This window comes from Sceloporus occidentalis, unplaced genomic scaffold (genome assembly GCF_023333645.1).
Source record: "Sceloporus occidentalis isolate IW3139 unplaced genomic scaffold, rSceOcc1.0.p SCAF_8, whole genome shotgun sequence".
Lineage (NCBI taxonomy): Eukaryota > Metazoa > Chordata > Lepidosauria > Squamata > Phrynosomatidae > Sceloporus > Sceloporus occidentalis.
The window spans coordinates 34,457,644-34,475,152 of record NW_028316988.1 but is presented as its reverse complement, the minus strand read 5'-3'; the positions used below and the strand labels follow the sequence as shown (position 1 = coordinate 34,475,152).

Genomic DNA, 17,509 nt, shown 5'->3' with positions numbered 1-17,509 from the left:
CTGGTCTCCCCCCAGATTTAGGATACACTACTTTACACTGTTAATCTGAAAATGTAAACTGCACTTGGAACACTTTCGTCCTCATGGCAAGGCATAATCATATCAAAACATCTATTTGTTGTTTGTTGGGATCACTCAGAGCAGCTATTTTATCTCGCTGGCCCAAGCGGCCATCATCTCACTGTAACACTCCCGGCTGCCCTGTTGCCATACTTAGCAGATGGAGAGAGGGATACACAATGCGCAGGCAAGCCAGCCTGGTTTTATGTGGCCATTTAGCCTACATATTTGCACATCTGTGCCTAGAAAGACGCAGCCCAACTGATAAGTTATTTAAAGCTGCTTGTCTGAATGTTTAGATGAAAGTTATGTCTGGGACTGTGGCGTGGGAAAGAGATGCAGACTGGGACACTTGAATACTCTCGCCAAATGCGTTTTTTTCTGTCTGGCTTCTTCTGCACACAGATATTCTGAGGATTTTAGGGATGAACCATGCTCCAAGTAGGCCCACAGTGCTTCCTAAAGGTAATAGCAGTTATACCAGTCAACCTTAAGGACTGGACATTGGCAGGGTTTTAGTGTAAAGAGCAGCAAGATGTTAGGAACAAATGAACACTGAACAATTAGTTGCCTGATCTGAGGCTGCTGCATTACCCTCCGAAGGCTTGGTTGCAGTTGAGGTGTCAGACATTGTCTGGAAATTGCCTGCGAGTTCCTAAACACAAGCTGAAAACCAGCGAACAGCCAATAAAATAATGCAGCCCTACAAACCGACAGGGACTTACCAAGAATTAGGGCCTACTGATGTGCAGCAATGGAAAAGATATCTCCAAAAGCAGAAGAGATGCTTTTTTGTTTTATATATAAAAAAAGTATTTCTTTTCATTCTTTATACAAAAATCGCAGATCTCAATTGTTAAAAAATAAATCCCAAGTAAACAAATACTCGTAAGTTAACAATGTTAAAAAAACCCAACCCTAATAACACAAACTTCAAGCTTGTTCAAAAGTTTGCTGAGAGAGACAGACAAGAGGCATGTACGCATCATTTAGACATTCACACAAGGCATCCTGGACCCAGATTCTGACAAGTGTTAAAAGGGCTCAGATACACAAGCTGCTGGGTGTTAGAAAAGGCTTTTTATAAGCTCCACTGGAACCAAAAGAGGTTGGTCTTCGCACTTTCATGGCCTTATGGCTTCTAAGTCCTGTGAATGCTTTCCCTTGGCATTCCCACAGGTAAAAAGGTATGCAGTTGGCAGCCTTCACCAGATGTTTGGGACTTCAAGTCCCAACATGTCTGGGGAAGACTAGGTAAAGTTGTGCAAACCTTTGGCAGAACTTCCATATTTACATGCTTGTGGCAGACAAGACAGATAAGCTAAGAATCTAAGATGTCACATGCTGCGGCCAAGAGCAATCGCCACCAGTCGAGTGACCTGACTCACTGTCCCTTTAGCCGTGTTTGAAATGATGTGAATAATTCCTGGACTTGGAGAAGCTCAAAGTTCCAGACCGGCTGAATGTAACACCGAGGCAAGATCCACTACGAATACGCTCGCAGTTCCAGAAAGTGACAGAAACAGAAATGCCTCTTCTCCCAGAACAAATGCTGCTTCACAGAAGTTAACAGAGAGCTTGATGTTTGTGGACATGGTTCAGTGGGGTGAGCATGGGTGGCAAACTGGGGCAAAGGGGTGAGGGAAAAGGGACTGCTACTGACGTGATGGATTTCTGGGGCCTGCTTGGTCCAGCAAGATGGTTTTAGCAAAGAGGTACCAGGGAAAGGGTGTTGTGTACAACTCCAAGAGACTGTCCAGCAGGTGAGCGCATCAGTTCCCTGGCCCCCAAAGCATCCGGTTTAAGTCATGTGGAGTAAAGAAAGCAACTTTATGTCCTCAGTTCTCTTTTCTGTTTGTGATTATCAACAAATGGGTTGGTTCTTCTTTGACTGGCAGTTCTGCTGGCTGTTTCTAGGAACAAAAAAGCAGAAGCAGTCAAGCAATGCAACATTTCTTTATTTACTACCTCAAGTGCCTTGGCACTGCTCATGCCCACGCTTGACACCCACATGAAAGTTTCATGGGACCTTTAGTGCCCCAGATCCCCTTTTGCCTCCAACAATCCTCTCAGCAGTGCTCAGTCTTCCCCAGTTTTCCCAACTTTCTTTTTACCATACTTTATTGTAAGTTGATCTTGTGGATACAACTGAAGGTAGGTTTTGGGCCCAAAATTACAGAATTTGCTAAGTCCCCAAGGATAAGTCAAGGGTAAAACTTAGGGACGTGTAAGGATGTAAAGGACAATGCAAAGAAAATGGTGACTATGGGGTCAAGCAGATCAGCACCTTGGAGCAGTTTCAAAGGCAGAAACTTCAAAGATGCACAGAAAAGAATTACATGTTCAACATATTTCAAGCACTATATATATTTTTTCTTTAGGGCTGGGCTGAGAGGAATTTGAATGCTTTCAAAAGGAAACAAAAACCGTCTTCCACTCTGTCTCAAAATGAGTTTTTTTGAGCCTCTGCTTCCTTCAGCTTTTTATTAAACCTAGCCTTGTTGAGATCAAGGTGGAAGCGCAACACTCACATAGAGATCCATGTTTGGCTCCTCAAACATTCCTTTCGCATGGAGATCTTCACTTTGGTCTTCAAACATTCCTTTTAGAAACTTTCCCGGGTCAGGAATCGTTGGAAGAATCAGCAGCTTAATCCTTTAGAAATATAACAACAACAAAAAGAACAAGAATTTAGCAATTTTAGATAGCAGACTCGGTTTAATTGATTCAGTGTTTAAAAAACAAACCCTCTACCAGTTTTATTTTTATAAAGCTGCAGCATACCAAGATGGTTACATCCCTATTTCAGTCTCTGAGAACTGCTCTACAGAGCATTTTACAGGGAAAGCAAAGGCCATGGTCCTTACTTTCCTCAAACCCTTGTGCTCTTACCATATTGTAGTTTAAAAGCTAAATTTAACCTGGATTTCAGGGAATAGAAACAGTACTCCCACTTCTACAAGAATCTATAATCTTATATATAAATCCTCTGCCTTAATTGCAAATCACAATCAACTATAAAGTTTATTGTTATTGTTGTGTACATTTCAAGTTGTTTCCAACTTATGGTAACCCTAAGGCGAACCTACAATGTGGGTTTCTTTGGCAAGATTTGTTCAAAGTATGTTTGCTGTTGCCTTCCCCTGAGAGCATGTAACTTGTGAAAGGTCACAGGGCAAACCCTTATCTTGGAAAATAGTTATACTACACACAAAAGACTCAAGTGAGCAATCAGACTCTTACCTCTTCAGGTAAACCAGCAAAATGATAGTCAGGATGGTCACGCATAAAGGAATGAGGATTAATAGAAGAAATTTAAACATGTTGTCTCTTTCATCTGAAAAAACACACACCAAGAGATAGGGTATATAAATGCATATAGCGCCTAGAAATATAACTCACCATAACAAGACTCCCTGCAAGCAATTTACACATTAAAAGCCTGCTTGAACAAAAAAGGTGTTTCTCTGCTCGCAAAAGGAGAGTGGAAAGGGAGCCAACCTAGCTTTCTATGGATGGGGAATTCCACACAGTGGGAATTCAGCCACCGAGAAGGTCCTCTCTGGTGTTCTCATCCGAAAAGATGTAGTGTTGACCTGACAATGTAGTGTGCGTTCTTTCAATTGTCATAAAAGAATGCACAAGAATGCATACTGAAGCCAGGATAAACCAAGAACTCAATCCATCAGAGCCTACCAGTTTGCACTCTTAATAGCCCAACCCAATGAGTTATATCATTGGAAAGACAAGGGTAGGATAGGTGAAAACACACACACACACACCAACCATACATATATCACCAACCCCTCCTTCAAAACCAACTGTAACCGTTCCTCAAAATTAAGTAAGATAAGTCACTGGTATGAAAGAGGATCCTATGAAAAATGTAACACCATCATGCAAACATTAACAAAACATTCATCCTGAAAGTTAATTCATTATGTAGCCCAGTAAAGCTGATGGAGCCAGTTAGCTTATGCATTACAAAGCTGTTTCTCACCCCATTCCTCCTGGTTGCTCCACTCACTCCACATTCCCTGGTAGTTCTTGCAATGGTTGTTAAGACTATCTTGAATGGCTCTCACCCGGAAAGTGTGGCGCTCATTAGAACTGAGGGGAATTGCTGCGGTGGTCTTGCCCTCAACAGTCTTCTTAAAAAAGAAAAGAAAACCTTTTCATCATCTACCGACTTTTAATATAATTCCGTATAATAAACAATTGCTTATTGTTATTGCTGCCGTTGCTCCTTGCCTTTTCCTCAAAACGGGGACACAAGGCAGCTTACAATTTAAAACAAGCGCAACACAGTTAAAAACGTACGGAAGTCGACATTAAAGTCAAATTAATCTACTAACAGCATTAGAACAATTCAAAACATACACTTAAAATGGATGATTTTAAAAGGCAACTGAATAAAATCAAAACCACACTCTTTAAAAAAAAATTACCCTTCGGTCCTAAAACCTTGTCAGAATATAAAAGTGTTAAGGGACATTACAAATTTTTAAAAGAGCAAGAAATGCACAGTATGAAGCGGGAGAAGGAATGGTTGTCTACCTGACGGATACCTGGCTCTTGCATGAAAGGCAGGGTTTCTACCCTGGAAAATATACAAGCTCAAAGACCGACTGAAACTGGATAAGCAGCTTGAAAATGAAGATTTGGGGGCTTGAAAACAGAGCCAAGGGGATTCCTTCTGTCTGGAGATAGGTCATACCCTCTCATTAGGCTCTGGAAGCCCAACAATATACTCCACCAGCAGGGAGGAAAAAAATCCTGCCTCAGTTTACAAGAAGCTGTTCTTATCTATCAAAACTTAACAGAAGAAAAAAGGCAGACAGTTGGGAGTTCAAAATAGAACTCAGTTGGACTCAAGCCCAGCAAACCCAGCCTTATGAGTAATGACTTAGGGAGTTAGGTATGTTTAGCTTGAGGAAGAGAAGAGTGAGAGGTGAGCTATCCTGGAATATCTGAAGAGTTGTCAAGTAGAAAATGGAGCAAGCTTGCTTTCTGGCAGAGGTTTCAGAAACCAATGGTTTCAAATTCCAAGAAAAAAAGTTTCCATGAGAAGAACATCTTTACTGTAAGAACTATTAAACGGTGGAAAAGACTCCTGCGGAGGATATTGGACCCTCTTCTTTGCAGAGGGTTTGAAACAGAGGCTGGATGGTCATCTCTTAGAGGTGCATTTCAGTTGTGCATTCTTCTATGTCAGTAGGGATGGCCCTTGGGGTCCCTTCCAACTCTTCAGCTTTTATGATTCTATCACATGAAAAGAAAAATAGATCCAAAGTGTCATCAAGGGTCTGGAACTCAGATCTCTTGGAGGATTCTTCATGCCAAACCAGGATTTTTATATTCTACTAAAGTGACTAGCCTTAATTTTTAAGCTGACACAATTCTCTTTCTACATCAATTTAGACATTCAGTTGTAAGCCAGATCAGACAGTAACTCACCATTTTCTTTGTGTTGGAGCTATTTATTTCTACCTCATAGCATATGCTGTTCCAATTCAGAGGAGAAGTCCAGTTTAGAAACACTCCATCACTACTTTTTCTAATGTTTATGATGGACGGAGGATGAGGTTTTACTGGAATCTCTAAAGCAATAGACAAATAAATAAGGCATTTTTTTAAAAAAAGGCCAAGATCCCAGATTGGCAAAGAGATCTGGGCAAAGGGATCCCAGATCAGCATCTGCCAGAGCTGACCACTCCTGCCCCCTGATCCAGCTTACTGGGCAGCAGTCCCTGAGAGCAACATCTGTTCTCCTTTTAATCGGTTTGCAGTACACTGAGGTTTCTACTCTCCTCCTGCCAGTGATCTCTGGTGAACAACCAGAAGCAGGATCCCTGTTGCAATGTTTCCTCACACCAGAGTTCGTTGGCAGGAAGGAGGTGGAAATGCCAGTATGCTGCACCTTGATCAAAAGGAGACCAGACCACCACTGCTCTCAACGACTGCTACCCAATAAAGCCGGCCTAGATAGACTTTTACAATATGGCACAACCATAAATGTGTAGGGACTATGAATATAAATCAGTTACAGATGAGTAATTCTAGGTTATGCATCCATACCTAAGATAGTGAATTCCAATCAATATTTAACCAGACAGATATAACGGTGACATATTTGCAGGCTTTCAAAGAGAACGCCAATCAAAATGTTCTCCAAAAGAGAGCCGTTGTGATGTTAGGGTTCGAGAACTGGACTATGACCCTGAAGACCAGGGTACAAAGCCCCACTCAGCCATGGAAACCCACCTTAGGCAGGCTGTTTAATTCTTCTAAAGGCCATTCTGCTTTCAGTGTAATTTCTCATGCCAATCTTTAGGTATAAATCAAGCCATCATCTGACCAACAGAGACACTTACCTGGATCTAAACCATCCTTTGTAACCAGGCACACAGTCCGAATATCTTTGGAATTGCCATGGATGGAAACTGAAAAAGGTTCAGACAAAATCTTTGTGAAGTGGAAAGAGCATCGAAAGGTATCACCTTCTTTTGTATAATTTGTGCACTCCTTTTCTTCAGTCATCCCATGATGCCTTGAGTGGGAAAAGCAACATCAGCAGAACATTAGAAAACCAGGATGGCAGCAGGCAAACCACTAATGTTCATACACAGCTGTATAGACAGAGAGAGACCAGAAGGAGCGGAAAACAGCCAGGGACAAAGGACTGAAATAATAAAAACCTGGCAACTGTAAGCTTTCCTATTCTGGGAGCACCCCAGAATATTCTGGCCAGTGTAGACCCACACAAAGTCAGCATGTCACACTGCCTTTATAAAAGTGTGTGTAGTCACTGGGGCTGTCTGCACTGCAGAAATAATCCACTTTGAAACCACTATAACTGCCATGACTCAATACTATGGAATTCTAGGTAGTTTTACGAGATATTTAGCCTTCTCTGTCAGAGAGCTCTGGCGTCACAACTACAATTCCTCGAACTCCATAGCACTGAGTCATGGCAGTTAAAGTGGTGTCAAAGTGGATTATTTCTGTATTGTGGATGAAGCCATTGCGGAAAGACTGGACTAGGCTGCTGCCCTTGTATAGACATGTATAGTAAGGAGAAAAGGGGGGAAAGGAATGAATCACAGAAAACATGGGACATTCCAAGAAATAAATGGTCACTTCCTCTAAAAAAACAGTATGAATTGAAGCAAGGGAAGCACTGTGGAGACCAGACTAGATTTTGTAAAGCCTTGTGATGGGAATCTATTTTGGAAGTGCTGCTGGCAGGCAGAGGTAAAAGGAGATTAAAATGAATCTGAATGAATCTGTGACTTGAAAAGGGAAATGTGTTCCTGGACATTGTTATTAAACACTTGCTGTTGTGCAATTCTGTTGGATTTCCAACCTGGAAAGATCACTGGATTAAAACAGCTCTGCAGGCCTAAGAGCTCTCAAACATCACTTTGAAGGGTGGGGATGAGGAGGAGTTTTCAAATACAAACCAGTAGGTCAGGTTGTAGACGGTGTCCCGACTTGCATTCTCTCCACGCCGCCATGAACACTCTACGTACTGCCTATTATGCCAAATGCAGCTGACATCAATGGCTCCCGTACCTGCACTACCTGGAAAAAGAGAAGCAGCAACATCAAAAGCTGGACTCATCTTGTCAAGCACCTTTCAAAGTCAGAATCTTCTTTGCTCAGTTAGGTTTCGAGGCTTTAATGCTGGCCAGACAGAACTGCTGAAAGGGAAGGAACTGGGCTGCCAACAAAGCAAGAATGAAGCAAGAATGATCAGCACAATCCTTCACATCCAACCTAAGGCCAGGTCATAAAAAAACAAAGCTACTTGCAAACATTTGCTTTACATAATTTGTCCTACAGTGACTGTAAACATAATTTATATAACATAGTTATATATATATATATATATATATATATATATATATAATTTAATTTATATATTATATAATTTGTTGTACCGTGACTGAAAACAGGGAGATGAAATGGGAGGTAGGGCAGGAAGTTACAGGAAAGAAAAACAGCAAGTGCCCAAACTGTCCCCAGGCTCCAGTGCAGTAGCTCTCAAACTCTGTGCCCTTGTGACCCCCTTTACATCTACATCCAGATATCTTGTCCCCTCCGCTTGACATTGTATATGAATAAAAATATTTATTTAGTGTGTGTATTTTTGTTTACACATTCATGTATGTACATATTTTAATATCTTATAAAGAAACAGCTCTTCTCCTGCACTCTCCTCAGTCAGAGGCTCCAAGGGCCCTCCTTGCCTTTCTCTTCCCATCCAGAACAGAGGGTTTGGGAGGATCAGGGCATCCAAGTCTCACCCCTCGGAGCAACTTTCACACACACAACCAGGGTCCCACCCCAGAGTTTGAGAACCACTGCTTTAGTGCATTGCTAGGCAAACTGTGCCAGGCCCCTAGTTTTTCACCTCTTGAATATTTTCAAGCGGATGTTTGAATCTCTGGATACAACATCCATAGATACAGAGAGCCAACTGTATGGACAAATGCAGTCTATGCTTTCTCAACAAGGGTTTTACATTGCTGCTCCTCATTTCAATGGGAAGTAAATTGGAATGAGTACTTTTCGACCGATTCCCATGTAGAACATCTGTTGGCCACATGGGATGCAGGGGAGGGGATGACGAACATGGGATTACTGGCAATATCCTATGCAGAGTTTGCTCAGAGTTTTCCAAAGCGTGAATGATAAAATCTGTAGGGATCACTGGAAGGGCACAGAGGGCTGACGAACCCCTGACTACTGTTCTCATGCGGACGATGAAATGGCAAGAAGTAATGAGGGCATTCAGGCAGGGAAAGCTTGCCTTCGTGGATCACAGGGTCGGGCCTCTCCCAAAAAAGCATGCCAATTACAGTACACACACGTTGCTATGGTAAGTTTAATACGGGTAGCTGCACAATTTTGCAAAACACCAACCTTATGTCAACATGAAGCATGGAGCTAATAAGGGGTGACCTACCATTTTGTGGAAGAGTGATGTTAACCCATTCTCCTTCACTCCAGTTTCCTTTATTCCATTTGTCCTGACATAAAGGTCTGGCTCTGAATATAGCTTTCTTTCCCAGAGGTACAAGGATTGCCCGGGACGGGTTTAAAATACTTTTCTAAGTTTGGAAAGGAAGACATCAATCAGAAAATGAAAAACTATTAATTTCAGACAAGACGCAGATCACATCAAACCCTGACAGAAAGCATGTCTTGACACAATGTAAGCATACAGCAATAGCAGCCATAATTTCTTTTGAAACAAGATCTGTAATCCTATACAAATTTACTGGAGGAAAAGCCCCACTGCTCCAGGTGTCCTTGTTTCCAAAAGTGAGAGTAGTAGTCAATGGGGGGAAAAACCTTCTCTGTGGAAGTGCCTCATCTCTGGATCAAATGTCAGCTTGATGCCTATGCTTTTATTGTTTTGGTCTCTACAATGCAATCCTATACTCATCAGCTCACAAGCCCCTCTGAATGTAAGCAGACCTGTACATCAAGAAGTGTGTCTACATCTACAACTTTGTTTTCCCAAGCCTTTGCATAAATGACTTGGGTTGGAATCCTATTGATGACATACAATTGGCCCTTGGTATCCACAGATTCCTTATCCACAGATTCAACCACGCATAGCTTGAAAATGTTTTTAAAATATATGAATTCCAAAATTTTGCCATTTTATATAAGTGACATCATTTTTTCTATGCCACTGTTTTTAATGGGACTTGAGCATCCACAGACTTTGGTATCCATTGTGAGGTCCTGGAAACAAACCCCAGAGGATACCAAGGGCCCACTGTACCTACCTTGGGGTTATGTGTGTGTATGTCCCTTTATGGGACAAGGTGTAAACTGTTTACTACTCCTTCGTACAATGCCCAAATATCCAACCCCTCGAGCAGCCAAGAGAGAAAGACTACCAGTGTCCAGCTGCAGCCAATGGGGAGAGAAATTCATTCCTTCAATCTAGACACAACATCATGACTTTTATGATCATTTAACTGTCTCATTTGACTATAATCTGCATCATAATCCTGGTACTTTTAATTTTTTATTTTTATTTCTTTACATTGGCCTGTTACAGACTGCCAAAATAAAGCTGCTTCGGGTCTCTTTGGAGGTATGCTATTTAAATGATGCATGGGTCCTAAGAGTCCGGAGGTCACACCAAAGCCACACTCCATTCCTAAGCACCGGAGTGCAGCTTTTGGTGCAGCTTCCAGATTCTTGGGATGCATGCATCGTTTAAATAGCATACTTCCAAAGAGACCCGAAGCAGCTTTATTTTGGCAGTCTGTAACAGGCCAATAATTTACATTCCCCCCCGTCCCCCCGCCACCAATGAAAAGAAAAAGGAAGTTTACCATAGCTATCCATTTTCCATCAGCATCTACACCACTCTCATAGAATAGATTGCAGGCATTGAACGACTGTACAGGAGGCAATGACACACTCAACTCGCAGCGCCTTTCCTGGATTGCATAATGGACTTCAGACAAGCGAAGGAGGACCAGTGAGGCTTCTGTGAAAAGGAGGAAGGAAAAAGAAAACAGAAACCATCACTTCCTGTGCTTTTGAGAGAATATTGGCTTTTAGGACAAATCCAGGCAGCAAACGGAAAGACAGGCTGGGAAAGGCAGAGGCTTATTTCTGCAGTGGGATTTGGACCCGAGAATCATTTTCTGACTGTAGTTCTAGGCATCCTTCCCACCTGTACCTGGAAGTACAAGGGAGTGAACCTGGGACTGTCTACATGCAAAACATTACCTTCTATGAAAGAGCTATCACCTTTTATTTTATAGTGACCAGGGGATAAAGTGGCTTGTAGCATAAGCAGCCACCGGCAGTCACTCTCTCATAAGTTCTGTATTTTGAAAAAGCTCCGAAACAAGAAACAAACTTCCCTCCGAAGGAAGGAAGCCAAGATTACTAATATCGAGGAACAGAAACATTTGTGGAAAGCAGGAATGCATCCAATGAGACCACACTTTGGCCTCTAGTAAAGTTTAGTAGGCACAAAAATGAAGAACAATATTTCTGGGGGCAACCCCACACAAAAGTCCAGCATGGGAAGGACTCAGCATCAAGATACATGGCTCAGCCACACCGGCTTATAGAAGGGCCACCATGCAAATTCACATTCAACTGACTCATAGATTTTTGTGTTCAGAAGCCAGGAAATTTTTATCTCCTTCCATGACCAAGAAAGAAAGGGGAGGAGGACTTGTGACTCAGAAGCAATTTCAAAGGAGGAGAGTGACTCAGTGTTAGTTTGTCAGGAACAATTATGATCTGTTGCTTATGTGTTTGTGCGTGATGGAACGGCAGGGAGCTTGATCTTCATACAAAAGGTGAGTGTGGCTCAAAGGAAATGAATCCGACAGCCTTCCATTGTGGCTCCCAGAGATTTTTTCATCTTAACTGAGCTCAGAGCAAGGCTACAGTGGGTCCTCCATTCACTGGGGCTAAGGACCCCCATGAAAGTGGGAAAACTGAGCACACCTCTCTAGGTCCTCCAGCACAACTCCATCATCAACATCTCCCAGAATCTGACAAAAGAATTGTGCTGGAGGACCTACAAAATGCCTAGAGAAGTGTTTTCTCTCGGAATCTCTAGGTCCAGCTATATAGTCAATGTCCAGCAAAGTTTCACTGGAGGACCTGGAGCTTCCTAGGGAGAACAGATTACTCCAACCCACAAATAATCAAATCCACAAATGGTGATCAATCTGGAGGAAGCAAGGAAGGGGAAAGCGCAGCTCCCCTAATTCACCTACTACACCTTTATACTGCCTCTCACCTGGGATCACAGCCAAAGCCACTCTTTATCATCCTAGTCTTTAAAGCAAAAGGTGAAAGCTATTCAGGTAATTGTGTGTCAGGTAATCACTTGTTTTATGGTAGGCATGTGTCTGTTTGTCTCTCTCTGTCTTCAAGGTTTTAAGCGATTTCCTTCTGTGAGTTGCCATGAGTCCTACCTTGGGAGAAAGGTGGCATATAAAGGAAATAAGACAGAAATAGATAATAAACCGCACGTCACCCGTTGGCTTATGGGGACCCTAGTTTTCTTAGACAAGGAATACTCAACGGTGGTTTTGCCCAGTCCTTCCTCTGAAATGAAGCCTACAACACTTTGGTATTCATTGGATGTCTCCCATCCAAGCACCAACCAGGGCTAACACTCCCCTTTTTAATGTTTATGTTGTTGTTGCTGTGTGCCTTGAAATAGTTTCCCACATACGGTGAACCTAAGGTGAACCTATCACACATATTTCTGGGGCTGAGAATGTGTGACTTGCCCGAGGTAACCCAGTGGGACTCCATGGCAGGATGGACACCTGAACCCAGGTCTCCAAAGTCCCAGTCCAATGGTCAAACCACTGCAACATGTTGGCTCTTCTTTATGTTATATACTAGGTTTTTTTTTTAATGAGAAATAAAATGTGGATAACTACAATGACAGCATAGATGGAATACAAAAATGCACAGCCTGCGGAAAAGCAGAGATTATCCCTCCGCACATACAGTAGGAAAGGAAACCTAGACAGCCTCCCCAAATAACTGCACCTTGAATCGGTGGTGAAATCAAATGACAGACAGAATGAGGTGAACTGGAGGACATTACACAGTCCATAATTGAAGCGCTTCACCTTTTATTTGCCTGTTCTAGTTCATTCAGAAGAGCAAGCTGGAACAGGATCTCCAAGTTGAACTGGAGTAAGGGAACATTTAGGGCTTCTCCAAGTGCTTCTGGTTTCAAGGTTTGGAGTGCGTCAATCCAGCTCTTCCCACTCCTGCGGTTTAACATGCTGGGGCTAGTCTGTATCAATGCACACTGCAGAAATAATTCAGTTTCAGGCCACTTTAACTGTCCTGGTTCAGTGCTAGGGAATCCTGGGAACTGTAGTCTGTGGTGACATCAGAGTTTTGTGACAGAGAAGGCTAAACGTTTCACAAAACTCCAGTTCGCAGAATTCCCTAGCATTGAGCCAGGGCAGTTAAAGCGGTGTCAACCTGGATTATTTCGGCAGTGTTTTGGTCTTTAGTGGCACCAAAACTGGCTGCTCCAACATTTTGGAGAGCTCCCAGCTGTGGAGCTCCAGGAGGACAGAGATCAGTATCTGCTTTTTCTTGAGGCACACCCTGCTTTGAACACACCTATCTGACCTGAATTGAGCCTCAAACTGAGCCAGACTATCAGCACATCTTAGCCATGTACCATTTGTTCAGGCCATGTGCAGCTCTCCAGTCTTGGGCTCAGCTCTCTTCATGAACCTTGTTACTCAAGATCCTCTTTAACAGGAAAATGCCAATGACTGAACTTTGCAAAATGTACACTCTGCCACTGAACTGTGGGTCCTTCAGCACCCAGCATCACTCCACCTAACTGGGAATATCGAAAACAAGGGTTTGGATGAGCCCCAGAGTTGTGAACATGGGAACAGTTGGTTTGTTTTAAATGAGGATGCATAGAGAACAGGTAATAGGTAACCACAAACTCTAAGGGATGAGAATATACTGGTGTACATAGCAACGCTTTTTGTGTTTTGCACAACCCTCCAAGAATCTGTAGATCTGGCCAGAGTCTGTTATTGCTTCTGCATTACTCACAAGCGACTCTGCATTGAGAAATAACAGCATCTCTTTCCTTCCCCATTTATACATTGAGAGGAGAGGTGCCATCTTCAGTCAAATCATGGGGTTTTCTTGGCAGGGTTTCTTCAGAGGGGTTTTTTCCTTTGCCATTGCCATCCTCTGAGGCTGAGAGATTGTGACTTGCCCTGGGTCACCCAGTGGGTTTTCATGGCCGAAACGGGATTCGAACCCTGGTCTTCAGAGTCGTAGTCCAACGCTCAAACCACTACACCACGCTGGCTCCTGCAATACAGGTACCTATCCACTGTTTTGCAAGATCTTACTACACTGGCTCTCATTGGTGTGCCTCAAAAACCCATTGGATGGGGCACTGCCCAGCTGAAAAGATGGGTTTTTGAGGGTCATGTTCATTAACTGAAAACTGTAAATGAGAATCCTCCGAACTACTTGCCACTTGTGTGTGTAACGTCTTGCTGTCACCTGGGTCCAAAAGTTAAGAGAAAGGCAACTGCAAATAATAAACAACTATCCATATAATAAGTGGAGGTGATCTCTTCACCCGTTAGATTCAGGTTGTATCCACACTATACTCCTTGTAGCACTTTGATATCGCTGTAAATGCCATGGCTACATCCTCTAGAATCCTAGGATTTGCAATTTTGAGACTTTTCCGCCCAACGGTTGGGCTTTAACTGCCTTGGCGCAATGCTAGGGAATCCTGGGAACTGTAGTTTTGAGGCATTTAGCCTTCTCTGTTGCCACAAAAAACTACAATTCCCAGAATAGCACAGCATTTAGCCAGGGCAGTTAAAGCGGTCTCAAAGTGGATTATTTCTGCAGTGTGGTTTGGACCGTTGTTAAAGAGTTTCTATGTGTTTCCTCAAGCTACAAATCCTAGGAATCCATGCAAGGTATTTAAAGTGGTATCAAAATACTATGTGTTTTGCAGTGTGGATACATACCCTCATGGTTCTATCAAATGGAAATAAACTAGGATGGGTTAACATTGTTTTTCCTGCAGCAACCAGGTCCAACTCTAGGTCCCTAGGAAGAGGAGGGAAGGAAGTAAATAAGTATCATGGTTGTATTTATTAGGTGTCTAGTAGGAGACTAGTACCAGGCTCACCTTTTGAATGCAATTCTTTCAGAAATGGTTTGCAACCTATAAAGCCGCACCAGTTCCACACTGAGTAAATCAAATTATCCCTGTGGTTTTTCTTATACAGAACCCTGATCAGAATCTAACATTTACTTAATGCGCTTTTAAGATCACCCGATAAGCCGGGCTTTTACTTAATGCACTTTTAAGATCACCTGATATGCAGAATTCTCTGCCTATTACTTGTATGTATTTATGTATTTGCAAGGGATGACTGAAAATAATAAAACCAAGATGAACCCGCCGGCAAAATGGAGTTAAAACTAAAGCGTAAATGAATCCGAAATTAAAACCCAGTGCCAAGATTCAATGAACACTAGATCGTGACCAAAACGTTAACAGCAAAGCAAGTTTCCTTTTGGATGGGAATGAGTAAAAGGAACTCTCGCACGTCCTCTAAGGAGTAAGCGCCGCTGGTTGCTAAAATAAGACGGAGCAAATAAGCATAGCTAAAATTAAGACGTTAGTATTAAAACATGGTACTAGAATCCGTTTACTTTTTATACTGAGCCAAAGTGAAACTTACACCTCCCAGTTGGCTCCCTTTGGGAAGCTTTTTCTTCTGAATAAACATTACCCTTGAGCTGATTTAATCTCTAGTAAACCAATAGTGGTTTATGTTGGACTATGACTCAGGAGACCATCTGCATCTGTAAACTATATACATACATATATATATATATATATAGTGTTGACTTATGATTGGTTGAAATAAAAGTATGGTTGTTGTTGTAAACCTTAACACAATTATTATTATGCAGTAGTATCCTGCTCTTTTCCCAAACCCAGGCTACTTAGGATCTCCTTGTGAGTAGGCATTGACTAGAACAGCAAGGGCTACCTAAGCCAAATGGGGTCTCCTTTTGTGAGTATGCATCCTTTGAGTAAAGTTCTAGCAGGGATCCAAGGGCCATCATCAAAGCCAATGGGGTCTCCTTGCGAGTGAGCATCCTCTGAGGAAGCTTTCACCAAAAAACCAACTGGGGCTCCTCCTGAGTAAGCATTTACAAGGGGCTAACGACCAGCCAAGGCAACAGTAGGGCCTCCTTGTGAGTAAGCATTGACTAGACAAGAGCCTCTGAAGCCACTTAAGGGTCTTCTTGTGAGTAAAGGACTGGCCAAAGGGCTACAAGGGGGCCTTCCTTGGAAGTGAGTACCCTGAGGAAGCTCTTACCACTCACCCAAACCAATAGGGTCTCCTCCTGAGTAGGCTTTTACTAGTGGCCAACGACCACCACCCAAACTCCTGGTAAGCATTTACTCCAGAGCCATGAAGCTTACAGGGGTCTCTTTCTGAGTAAAGCCTCCTCTGAGGAGGAAGCTTTGAGCAAGGAGCCAAAGGTCACCTAAACCCAGAGGCTCTCCTCCTTCCTAACCCTTTACTAAGGAGCCAGAGCCTCTGAAGATAGTCGGCGTCTCCTTCCTAAGCCTTTACTACAGAGCCAACGTGGAGTGAGAGGAAGCTTTGAGTAGGGCAGCACCCAAACTAAGAACTCTCCTCCTTCCTAAACCTTTATTTACTGAGGAGCAAGAGCATCTTAAGATACTCTGGGGTCAACTCTTTTCTAAGCCTTTACTACAGAGCCAACTTGTAGTAAGCCTCCTCTGAGTAACTTCTGACATAAAAACCAGTGGCTTGAGTAACGTCTGGACGGGGCCAGGGCCTCCTTCTCCTTCTCAGCCCAGCGCCCACTAGTCAGAGTTGTCCTACTCGGAGTAAGTAGTGAGTAAAAAGTGAGTAAGTGGTGAGTAAGCTCCAGGCTTACCATTATTCCCTTCCCTGGGACTCACCTACGACGGCGAAGAAGAGAAGATGGAGGACGACCAGGTGCCCCATAGAAGAAGAAGAAGAAGAAGAGGAGAACGAGAAGCGCCTCTGCAACACAACCGCCTCCAACGCATCCGCCGCCGCGAATGATGACCAAGCCACTCGCTCCGCCTCAAACCAGGCTCCAGGCCACGCCCATCAGGGGGCGGTGCCGAGCGAGGCCGCGAGCGCCATTGGACGCCGGGAACCGTAGTTCATTGGGCGCCACAGCTCTCGCTCTGGCAGCGGAGACTCAAGGGCCCGCCGAACTACATTTCCCAGCATTCCCTCGCTCTGAGGCCCAGGGAGGCTTTTATTAAAGAGGCCTTGGATTGGAAGAAAAGGGAGGGGGGGTATAAGACAACAACAACAGTAGCACAACAGTAATGATGATGACAAAACAACAACACAACATAACAACAGTAATGATAATGACACCACCAACATAACAGTAATGATAAAAATAACATAACAGTAACAAAACTACAGTATGTATGTATATATATATATATATATATATATATATATATAAAAAAAAACATATATTAGTGTGCTTGTGTGTGTGTACACACACACACACACACACACATCCATGATGTTTTGACTCAGGGTCAGATCTATTGGACATTGAGTCAAAGTACCATATATATATATATATATATATATATGATGTTTTGACTCAGGGTTCTTAGATTTATTGGACCCTGAGTCAAAACATCATATATATATATATATGTGTGTGTGTGTGTGTGTGTGTGTGTCTCTCTCTCTCTCTCTCTCTCTCTGTGTATTTATATACACACAGACACACATATACATACAGTACACATGTTTTGACTCAAGGTTTTTAGATCCTAAGTCAAAACATCAGTCATATATATGTGTGTGTG

The 17,509-nt window shown here is 42.8% G+C and overlaps 1 protein-coding gene across 2 annotated transcripts; it reads right to left on the bottom strand.

Moving 5' to 3' along the window:
• Positions 1–843: 843 nt before the first annotated feature.
• IL13RA1 (interleukin 13 receptor subunit alpha 1) lies at positions 844–16,698 on the bottom strand. Of its 2 annotated transcripts, none has more exons than XM_089536229.1 (10): positions 16,604–16,698; positions 10,422–10,579; positions 9,032–9,176; positions 7,524–7,644; positions 6,435–6,610; positions 5,518–5,660; positions 4,061–4,211; positions 3,304–3,397; positions 2,592–2,715; positions 844–1,973 (listed from the first exon to the last, which is right to left on the bottom strand). In XM_089536229.1, the coding sequence occupies exons 1-10, from the start codon at positions 16,647–16,649 to the stop codon at positions 1,899–1,901; spliced, it is 1,233 nt and encodes a 410-aa protein (XP_089392355.1). In that variant the 5' UTR covers positions 16,650–16,698; the 3' UTR covers positions 844–1,898. The 2 variants fall into 2 exon arrangements, with proteins under 2 accessions (XP_089392355.1, XP_089392356.1); XM_089536230.1 differs by having other exon boundaries at positions 4,061–4,208.
• Between the last annotated feature and the right edge of the window lie 811 nt (positions 16,699–17,509).

What these genes read in the sequence shown, in the direction of transcription:
- IL13RA1 (XM_089536229.1), bottom strand. Translation starts at nt 16,649, where the DNA reads ATGGGGCACCTGGTCGTCCTCCATCTTCTCTTCTTCGCCGTCGTAG. An exon ending in GCTCCAACACAAAGAAAATG is followed by an intron (nt 4,212 to 5,517) that starts GTGAGTTACTGT and finishes TTCTTTTTTAAG; the next exon opens with AAGACTGTTGAGGGCAAGAC. An exon ending in TTGCTGGTTTACCTGAAGAG is followed by an intron (nt 2,716 to 3,303) that starts GTAAGAGTCTGA and finishes ATATTTCTAAAG; the next exon opens with GATTAAGCTGCTGATTCTTC.